Source organism: Salvelinus sp. IW2-2015, linkage group LG4p, assembly GCF_002910315.2.
Source record: "Salvelinus sp. IW2-2015 linkage group LG4p, ASM291031v2, whole genome shotgun sequence".
NCBI lineage: Eukaryota > Metazoa > Chordata > Actinopteri > Salmoniformes > Salmonidae > Salvelinus > Salvelinus sp. IW2-2015.
Genome location: NC_036841.1, coordinates 25204349 through 25224263, shown reverse-complemented (window position 1 = coordinate 25224263; position 19915 = coordinate 25204349). Strand labels below are relative to the sequence as shown.

At 45.1% G+C, this 19915-nt stretch overlaps 1 protein-coding gene across 1 annotated transcript in view; it reads right to left on the bottom strand.

Moving 5' to 3' along the window:
* The window catches only part of LOC111960749 (chloride channel protein 2-like), a 152399-nt gene that overhangs the window by 55639 nt on the left and 76845 nt on the right, over window positions 1-19915 (bottom strand). The window contains 5 exon segments of the mRNA XM_070436986.1: window positions 694-884; window positions 1479-1612; window positions 9694-9907; window positions 10680-10790; window positions 11099-11168. Of these exon segments, the coding sequence (XP_070293087.1) occupies window positions 694-884; window positions 1479-1612; window positions 9694-9907; window positions 10680-10790; window positions 11099-11168 (720 nt within the window).

The window sequence follows — 19915 nt, the reverse complement described above, 5'->3', positions numbered from 1 at the left end:
TTCACTACCAGGTCAGCACAGAGACTCAGGAGACCAGAAACATCGTGAATCAGTAGTATTTTGTTCCATCTGCTTCACTACCAGGTCAGCACAGAGACTCAGGAGAACCAGAACCATAGTGAATGCTGTAGTATCTGGCTCCATCTGCTTCACTACCAGGTCAGCACAGAACTCAGGAGAACCAGAACCATTGTGAATGCTGTAGTATCTGGCTCCATCTGCTTCACTACCAGGTCAGCACAGAGACTCAGGAGAACCAGAACCATCGTGAATGCTGTAGTATCTGGCTCCATCTGCTTCACTACCAGGTCAGCACAGAGACTCAGGAGAGCCAGAACCAATTCGCATGGTTCTGGTTCTCCTGAGTCTCTGTGCTGACCTGGCATCCTATCCTCCTCCACTGATCCAGTCTTCAGGTTTTGGATCAGCAACAACTTACACAGCTTTACTGTTAGCTTGGTGTGGTACTGGGGACTCCAGACATGACTGACTTCGTAGTGTGTACTGTTAGCTTGGTGTGGTACTGGGGACTCCAGACATGNTACTGTTAGCTTGGTGTGGTACTGGGGACTCCAGACATGACTGACTTCGTAGTGTGTACTGTTAGCTTGGTGTGGTACTGGGGACTCCAGACATGACTGACTTCGTAGTGTGTACTGTTAGCTTGGTGTGGTTTGTCAAGACTGTACTTACCTGGAACCGGACCTCCTGGTTAACCCTCTGGGAGCCGTCCTCGCTGCCCGGGTGGGAGACCATCGACAGGCGCTTCATTTCAGCAGTAGCCCGGTCTCTCAGGTACTCTAGCCTCCGTGGCCGGCCCAGCTGTAGGGACAGGAGGGCCTGGAGCTGGGCACGCTCAATAGAACCCAGCAGGATCATCGACTCTGAGGGGGGGGACGAGGGAGGAAGAGCGAGAGGGGAGTGAGGGGCAGCATGGAAGACATGGATGGAGAGAAATATGAGACGAGAGAGAAAGTAAGGAGGGAGTGAGGTGGTGAAGAGAGGACAGAGATGATGGGATGAAAGGTAGAGGAGAGAGACAGATGAGAATAAAAGAAGAGGGATGATGGAAGCGAAGAGAAATTGAGAGAGGGGCCAGGAGATTAGAGTGAGAGGGGAGGGGGAGGACATAGTGGGAAGATGGGATGGAGGAGAGGAGAAGAGGTATTTTAGAACAGTAGTTAATGTGCAGACTGCAGGGGACTCCTAACACATGTTGCTGCATTGTGAGTGATGTAACTGAGAACAGCCAGGCGTCTGTGTACACAACAGGAGGTGTGTGTATGAGGGGCTGTGTGTGTTTGTTTAAAATAATTGCCCCAGTTAATTGCTTTGGCATCGATGCACAATTACAACAGACTTGGCATACAATATAAGAATATATAACTTGAATATGTGTGTGGGGAACTTTTATTTGACTGAAAATGTTCTGTGGTGTCTGTAATGTGTGTGTGTTTGTGGGTGTCTGTGTGTCTCACCACTGGACTCGAGCAGGGCTAGGGTCTTGAGGTGTCCGGCCAGCAGTACATCATGCAGGTCTCTGTAGCAGCAGTTGAGGGTGATGTACATCACATCCCTGATCATGATGTCCTCCACACGAATATTATACTTCCTGAAGGACGATAGGAGAGCAATGTTGTGCTGATATTTTGAATGACTTGGCCAAAGCTTTTGATACGGTCGACCATTCCATTGTTGTTGCCCGGCTAAGGAGTATTGGTGTCTCTGTGGGGTCTTTGACCTGGTTTACTAACTACCTCTCTCAAAGAGTGCAGTGTATAAAGGCAGAACATCTGCTGTCTCCAAGGGAGTACCCCAAAGCTCGATCCTAGGCCCCACGCTCTTCTCAATTTACATCAACAACATAGCTCAGGCAGTAGGAAGCTCTCTCATCCATTTACAGTGCCTTTGGAAACTATTCAGACCTTTGACTTTTTCCAACTGTTGTTAAAATTGATTAACTCTTTTTTTCCCCTTCATCAATCTACACACAACACCCCATAAGGACACAGCAAAATCAGGTTTTTAGACATTTTTGCTAATTTATAAAAAATAAAATATCACATTTACATAGGTATTCAGAACCTTTACTCATTACTTTGTTAAAATCACCTTTGGTAGTGATTACAGCATTGAGTCTTCTTGGGTAGGACTCTACAAGGTTGGCACATCTGTATTTCTCCCATTCTTCTCTGCAGATCCTCTCTAGTTCTGTCAGGTTGGATGGGGAGCATTGCTGCACAGCTATTTTCAGGTCTCTCCAGAGATGTTCGATCAGGTTCAAGTCCGGGCTCTGGCTGGGCCACTCAAGGACATTCAGAGACTTGTCCCGAAGCCACTCCTGCATTGTCTTGGATGTGTGCTTAGGGTTGTTGTCCTGTTGCAATGTGAACCTTTGTTCCAGTCTGAGGCCTTGAGCGTTCTGGAGTAGGTTTTCATCAAGGATCTCTCCGTACTTTGCTCCGTTCATATTTCCTCGATCCTGACTAGTCTCCCAGTCCCTGCCTCTGAAAATCATCCCCACAGCATGATGCTACCACTACCATGATTCACCGTAGGAATTGTGCCAAGTTTCCTCCAGACGTGACGCTTGGCATTCCGGCCGAAGAGTTCAATCTTGGTTTCATCAGACCAGAGAATCTTGTTTCTCATGGTCTGAGAGTCCTTTAGGTGCCAGACTGGCCATTGGGTTCCTGGTCACCTTCCTGACCAAGGCCCTTCTCCCAGGAGATCAGCTCTAAGAGTCTTGGTGGTTCTAAACTTCTTCCATTTAAGAATGATGGAGTGTTCTTGGGAACCTTCAATGATGCAGAGATTTTTTGGTACCCTTTTCCCAGATCTGTGCCTCGACACAATCTTGTCTCGGAGCACTACGGACAATTTCTTCGACCTCATGGCTGGGTTTTTACTCTGACATGCACTGTCAACTGTGGGACCTTATATAGACAGGTGTGTGCCTTTCCAAGTCATGTTGAATCAATTGAATTTACCACAGGTGGACTCTAATCAAGTTGTAGAAACATCAAGGATGATCAATGGAAACAGGATGCTCTTGAGCTCAGTTTCGAGTCTCATAGCAATGGGTCTGAATACTTATGTAAATACGTTTTTTGAATCAATTTTAGAATAAGGCTGTAACGTAAAAATATGTGGAAGAAGTCAAGGGGTCTGAATAGTGTTTATGCAGATGTTACAGTCTAATACTCAGCTGGGGCCTCCCCGGAGTTTGTGTTAAACGCTCTACAACAAAGCTTTCTTAGTGTCCAACAAGCTTTTTCTGTCCTTACCCTTGTTCGGAACACCTCCAAAACGAAGGTCATGTGGTTTGGTAAGAAGAATGCCCCTCTCCCTACCGGTGTGATTACTACCTCTGAGGGTTTAGAGCTTGAGGCAGTCACCTCATACCAGTACTTGGGAGTATGGCTAGACGGTGCACTGTCCTTCTCCTAGCACATATCCAAGCTGCAGGTTAAAGTTAAATCTACACTTGGTTTCCTCTATCGTAATCGCTCCTCTTTCACCCCAGCTGCCAAACTAACCTTGATTCAGATGACCATCCTACCATGCTAGATTACGGAGACGTAATTTATAGATCAGCAGGTAAGGGTGCTCTGGCTAGATGTTCTTTACCATTCGGCCATCAGATTTGCCACCAATGCTCCTTTTAGGACACATCACTGCATGCTATACTCCTCTGTAAACTGGTCATCTCTGTATACCCACTGGTTGATGCTTATTTATAAAACCTCTTAGGCCTCATTCCCCCCTATCTGAGATACCTACTGCAGCCCTCATCCTCCACATACAACACCCGTTCTGCCAGTCACATTCTGTTAAAGGTCCCCAAAGCACACACATCCCTGGGCCGCTTGTCTTTTCAGTTTGCTGCAGCTAGTGACTGGAACGAGTTGCAACAAACACTCAAACTAGACACTTTTATCTCCATGTCTTCATTCAAAGACTCAATCATGGACACTCTTACTGACACTTGTGGCTGCTTCGCGTGACGTATTGTTGTCTCTACCTTTTTGCTCTTTGTGCTGTTGTCTGTGCCCAATAATGTTTGTACCATGTTTTGTGCTGATACCATGTTGTGCTGGTGCCATGTTGTGTTTTTGTCATGTTGTGTTGTTACCATGCCATGTATTGCTGCCATGCTGTGTTGTCGTCTTAGGTCTATCTTTATGTAGTTTTGTCTCTCTTGTAGTGATGTGTGTTTTGTCCTACATTTTTATTTTTAACCCCAGCTCCCGTCTCCGCAGAAGRCCTTTTGCCTTTTGGTAGGCCGTCATTGTAAATAAGAATTAGTTCTAAACTGACTTGCTTAGTTAAATAAAGGTAAAAAAACTAAAAAACTGAGGGATGACGAGGAGAGGAGTGTAAGAGAGGGAGGGTGTATTAGCACCAGCTATACAGTCAGTCAGTGACAACTATTAGAAAATGGGAGTGAATAGTTAAGCCTAAAGAAATATATATATGTATCTGTCAATTCCTCTGTCCTTTCAGATGTGACTTTGGAACTACATCCTAGTCAGTCCTGGACTTATAGCTACAGAGGTGAGGTTGCATCCATTATAGTCGTACTGTATAGGAGGTGACTGAGTCAGAGAGAGAAGGTCCTGCCTCAGCATATTTGTGGTTCTACCCTGGCCAAACTGTACCCTAGACAGGTTTTCKTCCTTCCTTCCTGCCAGACAGGCTGAGCGTGCCAACCTCCAACACGACAGCAGCACTAGTTTCCGCTRCAAAGTCCTGCCTGTACCAACACAGACGCAGGCCAACCCTCTATAAGATCTAAAACCCATATACCTGTACTGCCCCGTTTCTGTACACCAATACAATAACCCCTTCTGTAGCTTTGAACCAGGGGTTTTAGTCCCGCAGACTAAAACCATCCCAAAAAYGTGTTTCATTCAGGAATTCTGTTCACCAAGTATTCCCACGAATCCAAACAATTAATATGTGATCAAGGTATGAAATTAATCAAATACAATCTCTTTTTGGGCTTAGTTGTGGTCAATTTCTAGTCTCTCTCTCATATACTTATGTAGCTGGAAATGAAATACCACTCTGGAGATGGATTTGTCAAAAGGGGATTCATGCCCCAACATGAAGCTTTGATTTTCTCAATGTGTGTGTATGTGAATAAGTGTGTTTCCCATGGAAAAGTGTGAATAAGTGTGTTTCCCATTCCTATGGCTGTTTGTGGGGGAGGTGGGATGGGTACCAGAATTAATAGGAGCACAAACAGCTTGGGGGCCACACTTCCTGCACTCTTTCATCCTACTCCCTGCCTCAAATGTACTTAGTGCTCGAGACAGATAGAGACAGAGAGAGAGAAGCCTTATGCATCATTACACCCATTTTCTGCTCTTTAGCCCTCCACCAGCAACAGCACACACACATTTTTACCATCGTTTTATAAAATCACAGAATGGTTTTAGGTTTTGTAAAAACACCTCTCTCCCAGGTAGATTTTTCCAGTGTTCAGACTAATGCCTGTTTCCACTGGCACTTAAAAGTAGGGCCAAATTTGARTTGGTTCGAATGTAATTCTGAAATTCAAGCTGGGTCTGGGGAAACCCGGGCCGGCTCACACCATTTTAACAACTGGTGCCAGCTCGATTAAAATTTGGGCTGGTGACGCCGTTACTATGCAACCACCAGCTAGCGCCCCTGGGCTGGTTGCTGTTAGCGAGCACATGGATAAGCAGTACTGCAGTAGTCAGATATGACAAGAATTACCACCATAGCTGGATCCTTCAGTCATTTTTGCACTACACAAACTTATGAGAACAGTCAGCCCTCGAATGTTTGCTACCAAACGTTAACTAGCAAATCAATCAAATTGATGTATAAAGCCCTTTTTACATCAGCAGGTGTCACAAAGTGCATATACAGCCTAAAACCCCCAGAGTTGAAACAAGCTAGTTAGCTAGCAGGAATTTTAGCTAGCCACATCATAACCAACCAAACCAGATGACAGGTTTGATATCTAGCTAGCTAATAGCCAATGACATGGCAAGCAAGGTAGGAATTAAGCTAGCTAGCTAGCCTGTTATGCTAGCCATGACGCTAACCGTTTAGCTAGCTGGCTAACTTTAGCAACAATCTTTGCTAAATACATGGCTCTGTCTGGTTGACAGTGGCAGGAGTATGGGGTAAGTTTAGTTACAGCATGGTGAGGGTAGCTAGCTAGCAATATTAGCGAAGCCAGCTGCACAGTCATGGTTACCTAGCAACATTTCTGGAGAAAGTGGAAACCCAATTCAAGCAAGCCCACCAAGGACAGCCCAACTCGGGTTGACTTCAAAGTACCAATGGAAACAAGGCTTAAGAGGTGTGGTCATTAGAGAGTGTGGGTGGCTAGCCATTAGTTAACTTCTTATGGATAGGGGGCAGCATTTTCACGTTTGGATGAAAAGCGTGTCCAGAGTAAACGGCCTGCTACTCAGTCCCAGTTGCTAATATATGCATATCATTAGTGTCACGTTCTGACCATAGTTCTTTTGGTTTTGTTTTAGTGTGGTCAGGGCATGAGTTGGGTGGGTTATCTATATGTTGTGTTTCTATGTTGGGTTTGTTGTTTGGCCTAATATGGTTCTCAATCAGAGGCAGGTGTTTGTCATTGTCTCTGATTGGGAACCATATTTAGGTAGCTTGTTTTGTGTTGGGGTTTGTGGGTGGTTGTCTTCTGTCTTTGTGTTCTCTGCACCAGATAGGACTGTTTCGGTTTTGCCACGTTTGTTATTTTGTATTTGTATAGTGTTCACGTTTATYGTCTTTTATTAAACATGTTGAACACGAACTACGCTGCGTCTTGGTCCGATCCCTGCTACACCTCCTCTTCAGACGAAGAGGAAGGCTGTCGTTACAATTAGTAGATTTGGATAGAAAACACTCTGACGTTTCTAAAACTGTTTGAATGATGTCTGAGTATAACAGAACTCATATGGCAGGCAAAAACCTGAGAATAAATCCAACCAGGAAGTGGGAAATCTGAGGTTTGTAGTTTTTCAACTCATCGCTTATCGAATACACAGTGAGATATGGGTCATGTTGCACTTCCTAAGGCTTCCATTARMWGTCAACAGTCTTTAGAACCTTGTCTGATGCTTCGACTGAAGTGGGGCCGAATGAGAAGGGAATGAGTCAGAGGTCTGCCAGCAGCCACGAGCTGGTCACGCGCATTCACATGAGAGGTAGCTCCCGTTCCATTTGCTTTTCTGAAGACAAAGGAATTCTCCGGTTGGAACATTATTGACGATTTATGTTAAAAACATCCTAAAGATTAATTCTATACTTAGTTTGACATGTTTCTACGACCTGTAATATAACTTTTTGGACTTTTCATCCGTACTTTCCACTGGACTTGCACGCACGTCGTGAGTTTGGATTTGTTAACAAAACGCGCTAACAAAAGGAGGTATTTGGACATAAATTATGAACTTTATGGAACAAATCAAACATTTATTGTGGAACTGGGATTCCTGGGAGTGCATTCTGACGAAGATCATCAAAGGTAAGTGAATATTTATAATGATATTTCTGACTTATGTTGACTCTAACATGGCGGATATCTTTTTTGGCTTGATGGGTCTCTGAGCGCCGTACTCGGATTATTGCATGGTTTGCTTTTTCCGTCAAGTTAAAAAAAAATCTGACACAGCGGTTGCATTAAGGAGAAGCATATCTTTAAATCTGTGAATAACACTTGTATCTTTTATCAATGTTTATTATGAGTATTTCTGTGATTTGACGTGGCTCTGTGCAAATTCTCGGGATGTTTTGGAGGCAAAGCCAAATTTAAACTGAGGTTTTTGGATATAAATATGAACTTGATCGAACAAAACATATATGTATTGTGTAACATGATGTCCCGGGAGTGTCATCTGATGAAGAATATCAAAGGTTAGTGATTAATTTTATCAATATTTCAGCTTTTTGTGACTCCTCTCTTTGGTTGGAAAATCGCTGTATGCTTTCTGTGACTAGTTGCTGACCTAACATAATGATTTGTTCTGCTTTCGYTGAAAAGCTTTTTTGAAATTGGACACAGTGGTTGGATTAACGAGAATTTTATCATTAAAATGGTGTCTAATACTTGTATGTTTGAGAAAATTGAATTATGAGATTTCTGTTGATTGAATTTGGCGCCCTGGAATTTCATTGGCCGCTAGCGGAACCCCAGTCCTAGACAGGTTAACAGAAACAGAACAGATACATTGCTTCAGTATTACAGGTTATAATGAATGTCAGCCGTACTCTAACAGGCCATTAATGATAGACAGACAGTAGAGGTGACAGGGCATTCTCACAACTTTGAGAATACTGGTCTACGCGGCCGTATTTGTGTCAACTGCTGTCAGTGTGTACACTGCTGCACATTGTGTAACTACACGTTGTAACTCTGTGTAATATACATTTAAAGGATAAATTATGTAACAGCACAACTAAAAATATATGACCTCCACTTAGCTCACATTATGTCTAATGACGCACACACACACACACACAGTCCTGATACGCTCCGCCCCCATTGATGAAATCAAAGCTTAGTGGGTGGTGTGAAGGAGAGCAAGAGGGAAGAGAGAGAGAGATAACGAGACAGAGGGCACAGAAGAACCAACCCATCAAGAGGTACCAACCCAACTTGTCCCCTCACTAGTCCCTTCAGTAGTCCTAAACACAGCAAGAAGGACCACTAGTCCCCTCACTAGTCCCCAACCCAGCAAGAGGACCCACTAGTCCCCTCACTAGTCCCCAACCCAGCAAGAGGCACCACTAGTCCCCAAATCAGCAAAATAAACCACTTTTCCCTTCACTAGTCCCCAACCCAATGAGTAAGTAGTACTACAACAAGAGGAACCACTAATCCACTCACTCACCCCTTCACTAGTCCCCAAAACGTCAAGAGGAACACCAAGTCCCCTCACTAGTCCCTTCAGCAGTCCCAAAACACAGCAGGATGTACCACTAGTCCCCTCACTAATCCCCAACCCAGCAAGAGGACCCACTAGTTCCCTCACTCCGCCCTTCAATAGTCCCCAACCCAGCAAGAGGAACCACTAGTCATCTCACACATCCCTTCACTAATCCCCAACCCAGCAAGAGGACCCAACTATCCTTCATCCACCATTCAATAGTCCCCACCCAGCAAGAGAAACACTAGTCCCCTCACTAGTCCCAAACCCAGCAAGAGGACCCACTAGTCTCCTCACTAATCCCCAACCAGCAAGAGACCCACTAGTCCCTCACTAGTCCCCAACCCAGCAAGGGACCCACTAGTCCCCTCACTGTCCCCAACCCAGCAAGAGGACCCACTAGTCTCCTCACTAGTCCCCAACCCAGCAAGAGACCCACTAGTCCCCTCACTAGTCCCCAAACCCAGCAAGAGGACCACTATCCCCACTAGTCCCCAAATCCCAGCAAGAGACCCACTAGTCCCCTCACTAGTCCCCAACCCAGCAAGAGGACCCACTAGTCCCCTCACTAGTCCCCAACCCAGCAAGAGGACCCACTAGTCTCCTCACTAGTCCCCAACCCAGCAAGAGAAACCACTAGTCCCCAACCCAGCAAGAGGACCCAAGAGAGATTTAAAGAGAATGAGAAAAAGACAGAAAAAAAGGGGTATAAATAGAAGTACAAATAAAGAGCGGAGAAAGAGGGGGATAGATGTGTAGTCCTACATACTCGTGGTGTCCCCAGCCCAGCTCAGGGAGGTAAGGTAGTTTCTTGATCCTGATGATGGAGTCATATAGCGAGGGCTGGAGGGACTGGGCCACGGCATTGGCCAGTATCACCGCTATCATCACCGGCAGGATGTGGCTGATCTGACCCGTCAGCTCAAACACAATGACCGCCGTCGATACCGTGTGGGTCACCGCTCCAGACAGGGCCGCCGCACCTGGGAGGAGAGGGGAGAGGAAGAGGAGGAGGAGAAGAGTAGAGGAGGGAATGGGTACAGATGAAGGTTGAGGTTACTGTCCATTGACATGACTAAAGTAGTAAAAGCAATATCAGTGTAATCATACTTCTCTTCAACTCAACTCTATACTGAACCTTCTGGAGCAACAAAGTGAGGAGGGAGATGGGGGAGGGATGAGAGGGAGGGAGGATGGTGAGATGACAGCACCTCAAAGATAAAAAAGTAAAATCTTTTTAAACTTGTTCAATATTTTTGAACCGTTATTGAATAAAGAAAAATAAATGAATGGAAAGAATGAGAGAAAGAAGGAGGAGTGGAGAGAGTGAGAGGGAAGGTTGAGTATTCTTAACTTCATTAGGATGGAGGGAGGAAGGAGAGCGAGAGAACGAAGGTAAATCTAGCCATGCTGAGATGAAAGAAGGCTCATCAGAGAGAGAGAGAGCGAGAGAAAGAGAAAGCTGAGTTAAAGGTGAGTGAACAACATCAGCACCCATTAGACACAAAACACAGATGACATCAACCCCAACACTGAACAACAGCATAATCAACACAACAGTCAGCAACAATGCTAACAGCAATATCCCTCATAGCAACAGCATTAAGAGACATCTTGCCAAAGGGGACAGACATGTTTTTGTCTGACAATAAATGGCTTCATATTACTACTGCAGAGCCTTATTGAATCTGGCTTTTTATGTCCTAATAGTTTCAATAATGGTGTCTAGTTGTGTCTAGTTTGTGTCTAACTCACCCACGACGGCGTACCCTCCTGGCACTATGGGGTAGATGGTGCCATCAGAGTGGATGCCATCAGGGAACCAGGCGGCCATGCTCTCCCCGACCAGACGGCCAAAAGCTGCCCCTAGAACACACACACATTGTTAATGAGAGAGTAACATATTGTTACACAGACACTCACAAGACTGACTAGCATATCCGCAGGGTTAACATTATTGTTGAAACACACACGTTGTTAATGAGAGAGTAACATATTGGTACACAGACACTCACAAGACTGACTACCATATCGCAGGTTAACATTATTGTTGAACACACCCGTTGGTTAATGAGAGAGTAACATATTGGTACACAGACACTCACAAGACTGAATAGCATATCCACAGGGTTAACATTATTGTTGAAACACACACATTCGCACACACCTCTTACCAATGACGAAGACAGGCATGAAGGCTCCACAGGGCACAGGGATGGTGGTAGCCAGAGCAGACATCCAGAACTGAGACAGATACACAGGCTCAGAGTCAGAGGGAACAGTGTGGCATTTCAGTCAGCCAACAGGACAATCCTCTATTTAACTCAGCTGCTYTGACTTCTGATCAGTACTGTCTTTTATTCTGTACTATGACAGAAAATACTCCATTGTGATAGGCTCATCTCTTCCCAAACGTGAACTGGCTAACACAGATCCCCATCGGGGTGAGATTGAACTGTCACACACTGACTTAATTTGATGGGTAATGAGCAGAGCAAGCTGATTGGAGGATGCAGCCGCCGCCGATGACGAAAGAGATGGGTAATTAGAGGAGAATGTTACCGGTGCTAGGCTTGGGCCAAATACCGTATAATATGGAAAAAGCAACGGGATGGTTTTTCTTTTAAGTTTTTCAATACATTTGAATATTTGTAGCTACTTGTGTAATACGTTGGGAGATAAAGCAGATTGGGTTCTTCATTTCACCTGTCACATTATGAAGTTTACCATAGCTCTCCAGAACAATTGAGCCAGTCACATGTTTGTTTCTAAATAGCACAAAGGGAGAGAGCGGTAGCGTTCTATATGTATCAGCGAGTCTCTGTCGTGTGGCACACATGAGGTGAATAAGTTACCCTTGTATTTGCCTGTCTTTGCAATTAGTTTGTTCGTTTTCGGTCGTTAGCATTTTGCTAATAGCGTCAATGTGATTTTGCTATTACTTGTGCTAATTTTGTTAGCATTCTGGTAATAGACGCCCAATGGGTTTTTAGTGTGTTTTTAGCGTCCCATTGTGTGCTATGCCGGTAATACCGTAAATATCGGTATGGCAGAGGAACGGTATGACTGTATGAAAATCTGGATACTGACCAAGCCTAGTCACCAGTGACTCACACACACACTGTACAAATACACTGCATGTCAAACTAGCAACATGCACACCTTTCCAATAGCCACATACCCACACATGCAAACACCCCTACAAAACTTTCACACAAGCCGAAGAGAGCTTTAAATAGACCTCTTAATTACACTAATCTCCCTCTCTCCTTCTCCATTTCCCCCATCCCATCTTTCCTTCTTTATTTCTCTCCCTCTTTCTCCCTCCCTCTCTCTCTAGTTAGCAGTAACTAAGCCCAGCTCCCAGTGTGATCTAATGGATCTTTGTCAGTAACTCTACACCCTACGCTGCTTTCACACACACACACACACACACTGGGGATTTCTGCGTCACTCACACACACACCTGTGAATGCTACTGGGGATTACTGCGTCATACAAACACCTGTGAATGTCATTGGGGATTACTGCGTCACACGCGCATATGTGTCATGGCACAAATACACACGCCAGGAGTCATTGATTGAAAATGGAGCATGGCAGAGAAGAATGTGAGTGGCGGGCTGCCATTTTACACGACACGCATGACACACACACGTAATAGCCTGACCTAATTACTATTATGATGTTAATTATATACAGTACCAGTCAAAAGTTTGGACACACCTACTCATTCAAGTGTTTTTCTTTACTTTGCCTATTTTCTACATTGTAGAATAATAGTGAAGACAACAAAACTATGAAATAACACATATCAAATCATGTAGTAACTAAAAAAAGTGTTCAACAAATCAAAATATATTTTATATTCGAGATTCTTCTAAGTAAGCCACCTTTTGCCTTGATGGGTGGCTACTTTGTAGAACCTCAAATATAAAATAGATTTTKATTTGTTGAACACTTTTTTTAGTTACTACATGATTCCATATGTGTTATTTCATAGTATTGTTGTCTTCACTATTATTCTACAATGTAGAAAATTTCACAGTGGGTGCGAGACACTGTGGCTTGTAGGCCTCTCCAGGTCTCGCATCCACTGTGAAATTTGGTGGAGGATCGGTGATGATCTGGKGGTGCTTCAGCAAGGCTGGAATCGGGCAGATTTGTCTTTGTGAAGGACACATGAATCAAGCCACGTACAAGGTTGTCCTGGAAGAAAACTTGCTTCCTTCTGCTCTGATAATGTTACCCAACTCTGAGGATTGGTTTTTCCAGCAGGACAATGCTCCATGCCACACAGCCAGGTCAATCAAGGTGTGGATGGAGGACCACCATATCAAGACCCTGTCATGGCCAGGCCAAACTCCAGACCTGAACCCCATTGAAAACCTCTGGAATGTGAGACGGATGGTCACAAGCCATCAAACAAAGCTGAGCTGCTTGAATTTTTGCGCCAGGACTGGCATAGAGTCACCCAACACCAATGTGAAAGACTGGTGGAGAGCATGCCTAGACACAAGAAAGCTGTGATTGAAAAATCAGGGTTATTCCACCAAATATTGATTTCTGAACTCTTCCTAAGTTATAACATTAGTATTGTGTTGTTTAAAAATGAATATGAACTTATTTTCTTTGCATTTTTCGAGGTCTGACAACACCGCATCTTTTTTGATATTTTGACCCRTTGTCATTTTCTGCAAATAAATGCTCTACATGACAATATTTTTATTTGGAATTTGGGAGAAATGTTGTTAGTAGTTTATAGAAGAAAAAAAAAATCATTTTACCCAAACACATACAGTTGAAGTCGGAAGTTTATATACACTTAGGTTGGTGTCATTAAAACTCGTTTTTCAACCACTCCAACTATTTCTGTTAACAAACTATAGTTCTGGCAAGTAGGTTAGGACATCTACTTTGTGCATGACAAGTCACTTTTCCAACAATTGTTTACAGACAGATTATTTCACTTATAATTCACTGTATCACAATTCCAGTGGGTCAGAAGTTACATACACTAAGTTGACTGTGCCTTTAAACACGCTGGAAAATTCCAGAAAATGATGTCATGGCTTTAGAAGCTTCTGATAGGCTAATTGACATCATTTGAGTCAATTGGAGGTGTACCTGTGGATCATGTTGTGGGGGTGCTTTGCTGCAGGAGGGACTGGTGCACCTCACAAAAATAAGGCATCATGAGGAAAGAGATTTATGTAGATATATTGAAGCAACATCTCAAGAAATCAGTCAGAAGTTAATGCTCTGGTCGCAAATGGGTCTCCCAAATGGACAATGACCCAGCATACTTCTCAAAGTTGTGGCAAAATGGCTTAAGGACAACAAAGTCAAGGTATTGCAGTAGCCATCACAAAGCCTGATTCAATCCTATAGAAAATTTGTGGCAGAACTGAAAAAGCATGTGCGAGCAAGGAGGCTACAAACCTGACTCAGTTACACCAGCTCTGTCAGAGGAATGGGCCAAAATCACCCAACTTATTTGTGGAAGCTTGTGGAAGGCTACCTGAAACGTTTGACCCAAGTTAAACATTTAAAGGCAATGCTACCAAAATACTAATTGAGTGATGTAAACTTCTGACACACCTGGAATGGATGAAATAAGTAAAAGCTGAAATAAATTATACTCTACTATTATTCTGACATTTCACATTCTTAAAATAAAAAGTGGTGATCCTAACTGACCTAAGACGGGAATTTTTACTGGAATTAATGTCAGGAATTGTGAAAAACTGAGGTTAAATGTATTTGGCTAAGGTGTTATGTACACTCCGATTCAACTGTACCTATAAATAGTAAAACCATAAATTTTGCAGTGGTCTCTTAATTTTTTCCAGAGCTGTATATATAAATAAAAGGAGCAGAGTTGATGGCCGCCGTTTTACAGGCTCCAACCAATTGTGCTATTTGTGTGTTTTTTTGCAGTTTGTAACTTACTTTTGTACATAATGTGGATGCTACATCTAATATGACCGAAAAAGCTTCTGGATATCAGAACAGAAAAAAAAAATGGATGAGATCCGTTCCAGACTATCCGACAAACGGGACATTAAAAACTTAATATCTTATGTTTCACCGACTCGTGCTGAACGACTACACAGACCTTTTTTATTTTTTATTTTTTATTTTAACCAGGTAAGTGTGACTGAGAACACGTTCTCATTGCAGCAACGACCTGGGAATAGTACAGGGGAGAGGAGGGGGGGATGAATGAGCCAATTATAAACTGGGGATTATTAGTTGTGACCATGATGGTTTGAGGGCAGATTGGGAATTTAGCCAGGACACCGGGTTAACCCCTACTCTTACGATAAGTGCCATAGGGATCTTTAATGACCTCAGAGAGTCAGGACACCCGTTTAACGTCCCATCCGAAAGACGGCACTCTACACAGGGCAGTGTCTGCCCTGGGGCATTGGGATTTTTTTTTAGACCAGAGGAAAGAGTGCCTCCTACTGGCCTCCAACACCACTTCCAGCAGCATCTGGTTCTCCCATCCAGGGACTGACCAGGACCGACCCTGCTTAGCTTCAGAAGCAAGCCAACAGTGGTATGCAGGGTGGTATGCTGCTGGCTGCTGGGCCTGGTATGTGCGTGCTGGAATATATACAGTTGGCCGGGTTTTCTCTGCAGTTGCAGGACAGAACAGCCACGTCCAGTAAGACGAGGGGTGGTGGTGTGTTTATCAATAACAGCTGGTGAGCGATGTCTAATATTAAGGAAGTCCTGAGGTAGGGTACCTCATGATAAGCTGTAGACCATACTATCTACCAAGAGAGTTTTCATCTATATTTTTCGTAGCCATCTATTTACCACCACAAACSGATGCTGGCACCAAGATGGCACTCAACGAGCTGTATAAGGCCATAAGCAAAAAAGAAAATGCTCATCCAGAAGCGGCGCTCCTAGTGGCCACGGACTTAAATGCAGGCAAACTTAAATCTGTTTTACCTCATTTCTACCAGCCTGACACATGTTCAACCAGAGGAAAAAAATACTCTAGACCACATTTACTCCACACACACAGATGCATACAAAGCTCTCCCTTGCCCTCCATTTGGCAAATCTGACCATAATTCTATCCTCCTGATTCCTGCTTACAAGCAAAAACTAAAGCTGGAAGTWCTCTCCCTCGCCCTCCATTTGGCAAATCTGACCATAATTCTACCCTACTGATTCCTGCTTACGAGCAAAAACTAAAGCAGGAAGTAGCAGTGACTCRCTCAATACGGAAGTGGTAATATGACGCGGATGCTACACTACAGGACTGTTTTGCTAGCCCAGACTGGAAAATGTTCCGTGATTCATCCAATGGCATTGAGGTGGTTACCAACTCAGTCAAGGGCTTCATCAATAAGTGCGTCGATGACGTTGTCCCCTCAGTGWCTGTACATACATATCCCAACCAGAAGCCATGGATTACAGGCAACATCCGCACCGAGCTAATCTAGATGATTATAAGAAATCCCGCTATGACCTCAGACGAACCATCAAACAGGAAAAGATTCAATACAGGACTAAGATTGAATCCTACTACACCGGCTCTGACACTCGACGGATGTGGCAGATTTTGCTAAATATTACGCACTACAAAAGGGAAACACAGCCGCGAGCTGCCCAGTGACGCAATCCTACCAGACGGGCTAAATGCCTTTTATGCTCGCTTCGAGGCAAGCAACACTGAAGCAAGCTTGAGAGCACCAGCTGTTCCAGACGACTGTGTGATCACGCTCTCCATAGCCGATGCGAGCAAGACCTTTAAACAGGTCAACATTCACAAAGCTGCGGAGCCAGACGGATTAGCAGGAAGTGTTCTCAGAGCATGTGGGGACCAACTGGCAAGTGTCTTCACTGACATTTTCAACGTCTCCCTGCCCGAGTATAATACCTACATGTTTCAAGCAGACCACCATAGTCCCTGTGCCGAAGAAAGCAAAGGTAACCAGCCTAAATGACTACCGCCCCGTAGCACTCATGGCAGAAGCCATGAAGTGCTTTGAAATGCTGGTCATGGCTCACAATAACACCATCATCCCGGAAAACCTAGACCCACTCCAATTCGCATACTGCCCCAACAGATTCACAGAACGCAATCTCTATTATACTCCACACTGCCCTTTCCCACCTGGATTCTGGACTTCCTGAAAGGGCTGTCCCCAGGTGGTAAGGGCTGCCACGCTGATCCTAAACACGTGGACCCCTCAGGGGTGCACGTTTAGTCCCCTCCTGTACTCCCTGTTCACCCACGACTGCGTGGCCAAGCACGACTCCAACACCATCATTAAGTTTGATGATGACACAACTGTGGTAGGCCTGATCACCGACAACGATGAGACAGCCTATAGGGAGGTCAGAGACCTGGCAGTGTTGTGCCAGGACAACAACCTAACCCTCAACGTAAGCAAGACAAAAGGAGCTGATCGTGGACTACAGGAAAAGGAGGGCCGAACACCCCCCATTCACATCGACGGTGCTGTAGTGGAGCGGGTTGAGAGTTAAGGTCCTTGGTGTTCACATCACCAACAAACTACCATGTTCCAAACACACCAAGACAGTCATGAAGAGGGCAAGACAACGCCTATTCCCCCTTAGGAAACTGAAAATATTTGGCATGGATCCCCAGATCCTCAAAAAGTTCCACAGCTGCACCAGAGAGCATCCTGACCGGTAGCATTACCGCATTGTATGGCAACTGCTCGGCATCTGACCATAAGGCACTATAGAGGGTAGTGMATACAGCCCAGTACATCCCTGCARTCAAGCTTCCTGCCATCCAGGAGCTATATACTAGGCGGTGTCAGAGTAAGGCCCAAAAAATTGTGTGGTGGAAAACTACAAACTATTCTGTGTTTCTCTGTTGATACAGACCTTCCTTGTCTGTTCTAGTCATAAGACTGGGTGAAACCACAGTATGTGACATCCTGTTACTAAGTATCTACAGGATCCCAATGGAAACGTGCTGAGGAGAACAGAGAATAGCATGATTAGCAGTATCATGATCTAATCATTCAGACTATACCCGGTGTCAACAGATAGTTATGAAACTAGTGATTATCGTCTCTTTGCACCATGTACCCACCCATTGTTTCCACACATCTGCTAACGGTGCAATAGATAAGGAGGTTGTGCTTCTACACCTGCATTACTAGCTGTTTGGGGTTTTAGGCTGGGTGTCTGTACAGCACTTCGAGATATTAGCTGATGTACGAAGGGCTATATAAAATARAATTGATTGATTGATTGATGGTTGTACTTTTCAATAAAAGCTGAGACCCAACTTTGTTCGTGGGGCTCTTAGCTCTGCACCATTGAGTGATTGTTAACACCTGTTGTATTTGGCGCATGTGACAAATACAATTTGATTTGAATTACCATGCACCATGATGGAAAATGTTCTGATCAACAGTTGGCAAGAACGCCAAAGTAACTTCTCCAAAAGGTGCTCCATGAAAACACACTGGTCTGGCTGGCAAACCTCAACAAGGGAGAGGGGTTTAAGGAATCTGGAAACTCATAACATTGGCTTAAGGTTATTATAGAGGTATGAACAGAGTGTGTGTGTGTGTGTGTGTGGTGTGTGTTGTGTGGTGTGTGTGTGTGTGTGTGTGTGTGTGTGTGTGTGTTGTGTGTGTGTGTGTGTGTGTGTGTGTGTGTGTGTGTGTGTGTGTGTGTGTGTGTAGAGAATGGTAGAGCAAAACATTTTTACAAAATAAAGAGTGTCTGTGAGTGTGTTATTTGTGTGTACTGCATTTGTGTTACTTCTATAAGACACACACACAGCATTACAGAGCAGACAGATCACAGATGACCTACCTGTAAGTCAATCTACTTATTCAGTTTAAGGTTACAGGGTTCCCTAGAAATGAATAATCTTCATAACAGTAACACAACTCTTCAACACTATTCTTTTTTCACCTCCCTCCCACCCTCCTCCTAGCCCCAGTTCCTCTCTAGCCCCCGTTCCTCTCTAGCCCCCAGTTCCCTCTAGTCCCCGTTCATCTCTAAGCCCCCTGTTCATCTCTAGCCCCACGTTCCTCCCTAGCCCCGTTCTCCCTAGCCCCCGTTCCTCCCTAGCCCCCCGTTCCTCCCTAGCCCCCTTGCTCCCTAGCCCCACGTTGCTCCCTAGCCCACGTTCCTCCTAGCCCCCGTTCCTTCCTAGCCCCGTTCCTCCCTAGCCCCCGTTCCTCTCTAGCCCCACGTTGCTCCCTAGCCCACGTTGCTCCCTAGCCCCCAGTTCCTCTCTAGCCCCCCTGCTCTCTCTAGCCCCACGTTGCTCCTAGCCCACGTTGCTCCCTAGCCCCCGTTCCTCCCAGCCCCACGTTCCTCCCAGCCCCACGTTGCCCCAGCCCAGTCCCCTAGCCCGCACGTTTCAATCCCTAGCCCCCAGTTCCTCTCTAGCCCCCCGTTCCTCCTAGCCCCCCGTTCCCCTCTAGGCCCCACGTTCCCTCTAGCCCCACGTTCCTCCTCTAGCCCCACGTTCCTCTCTAGCCCCCCGTTGCTCCCTAGCCGCCCCCGTTCCTCCTAGCCCACGTTCCTCTCTCTCTCGTCTCTAATGAGAGAGAGGAGAACCTGGCTTGGTTTCTGTCGACTGCCGTGTTTGATATAAAATTATTATTTGGACGTGGTAAGCTCTACTTCTCTAGTAATTAGTCCCCTCTGTCTTACAGGAACACACGCGGGCACACCGCGGGCGGACACACACACACACACACACACACACACACACACACACACGTTAGATGCAAATAATGTTGGCAGCGTGTAATGACATCACTTCCCCTTCAGCGGCAGTTACTAGGACAGCAGGCAGGGCAGCTATTCCCATGGTGACTGGCAGTGGTGAAGTTGACTTCCTGCCCAGTGACAGTCACCCTGGGTTCTTTCCTTCCTGTCACGGAGTTGCCTAAGTGATGCTCTTGCTGACTGCAGTTACTAGGACAGCAGGCAGGGCAGCTATTCCCATGGTGACTGGCAGT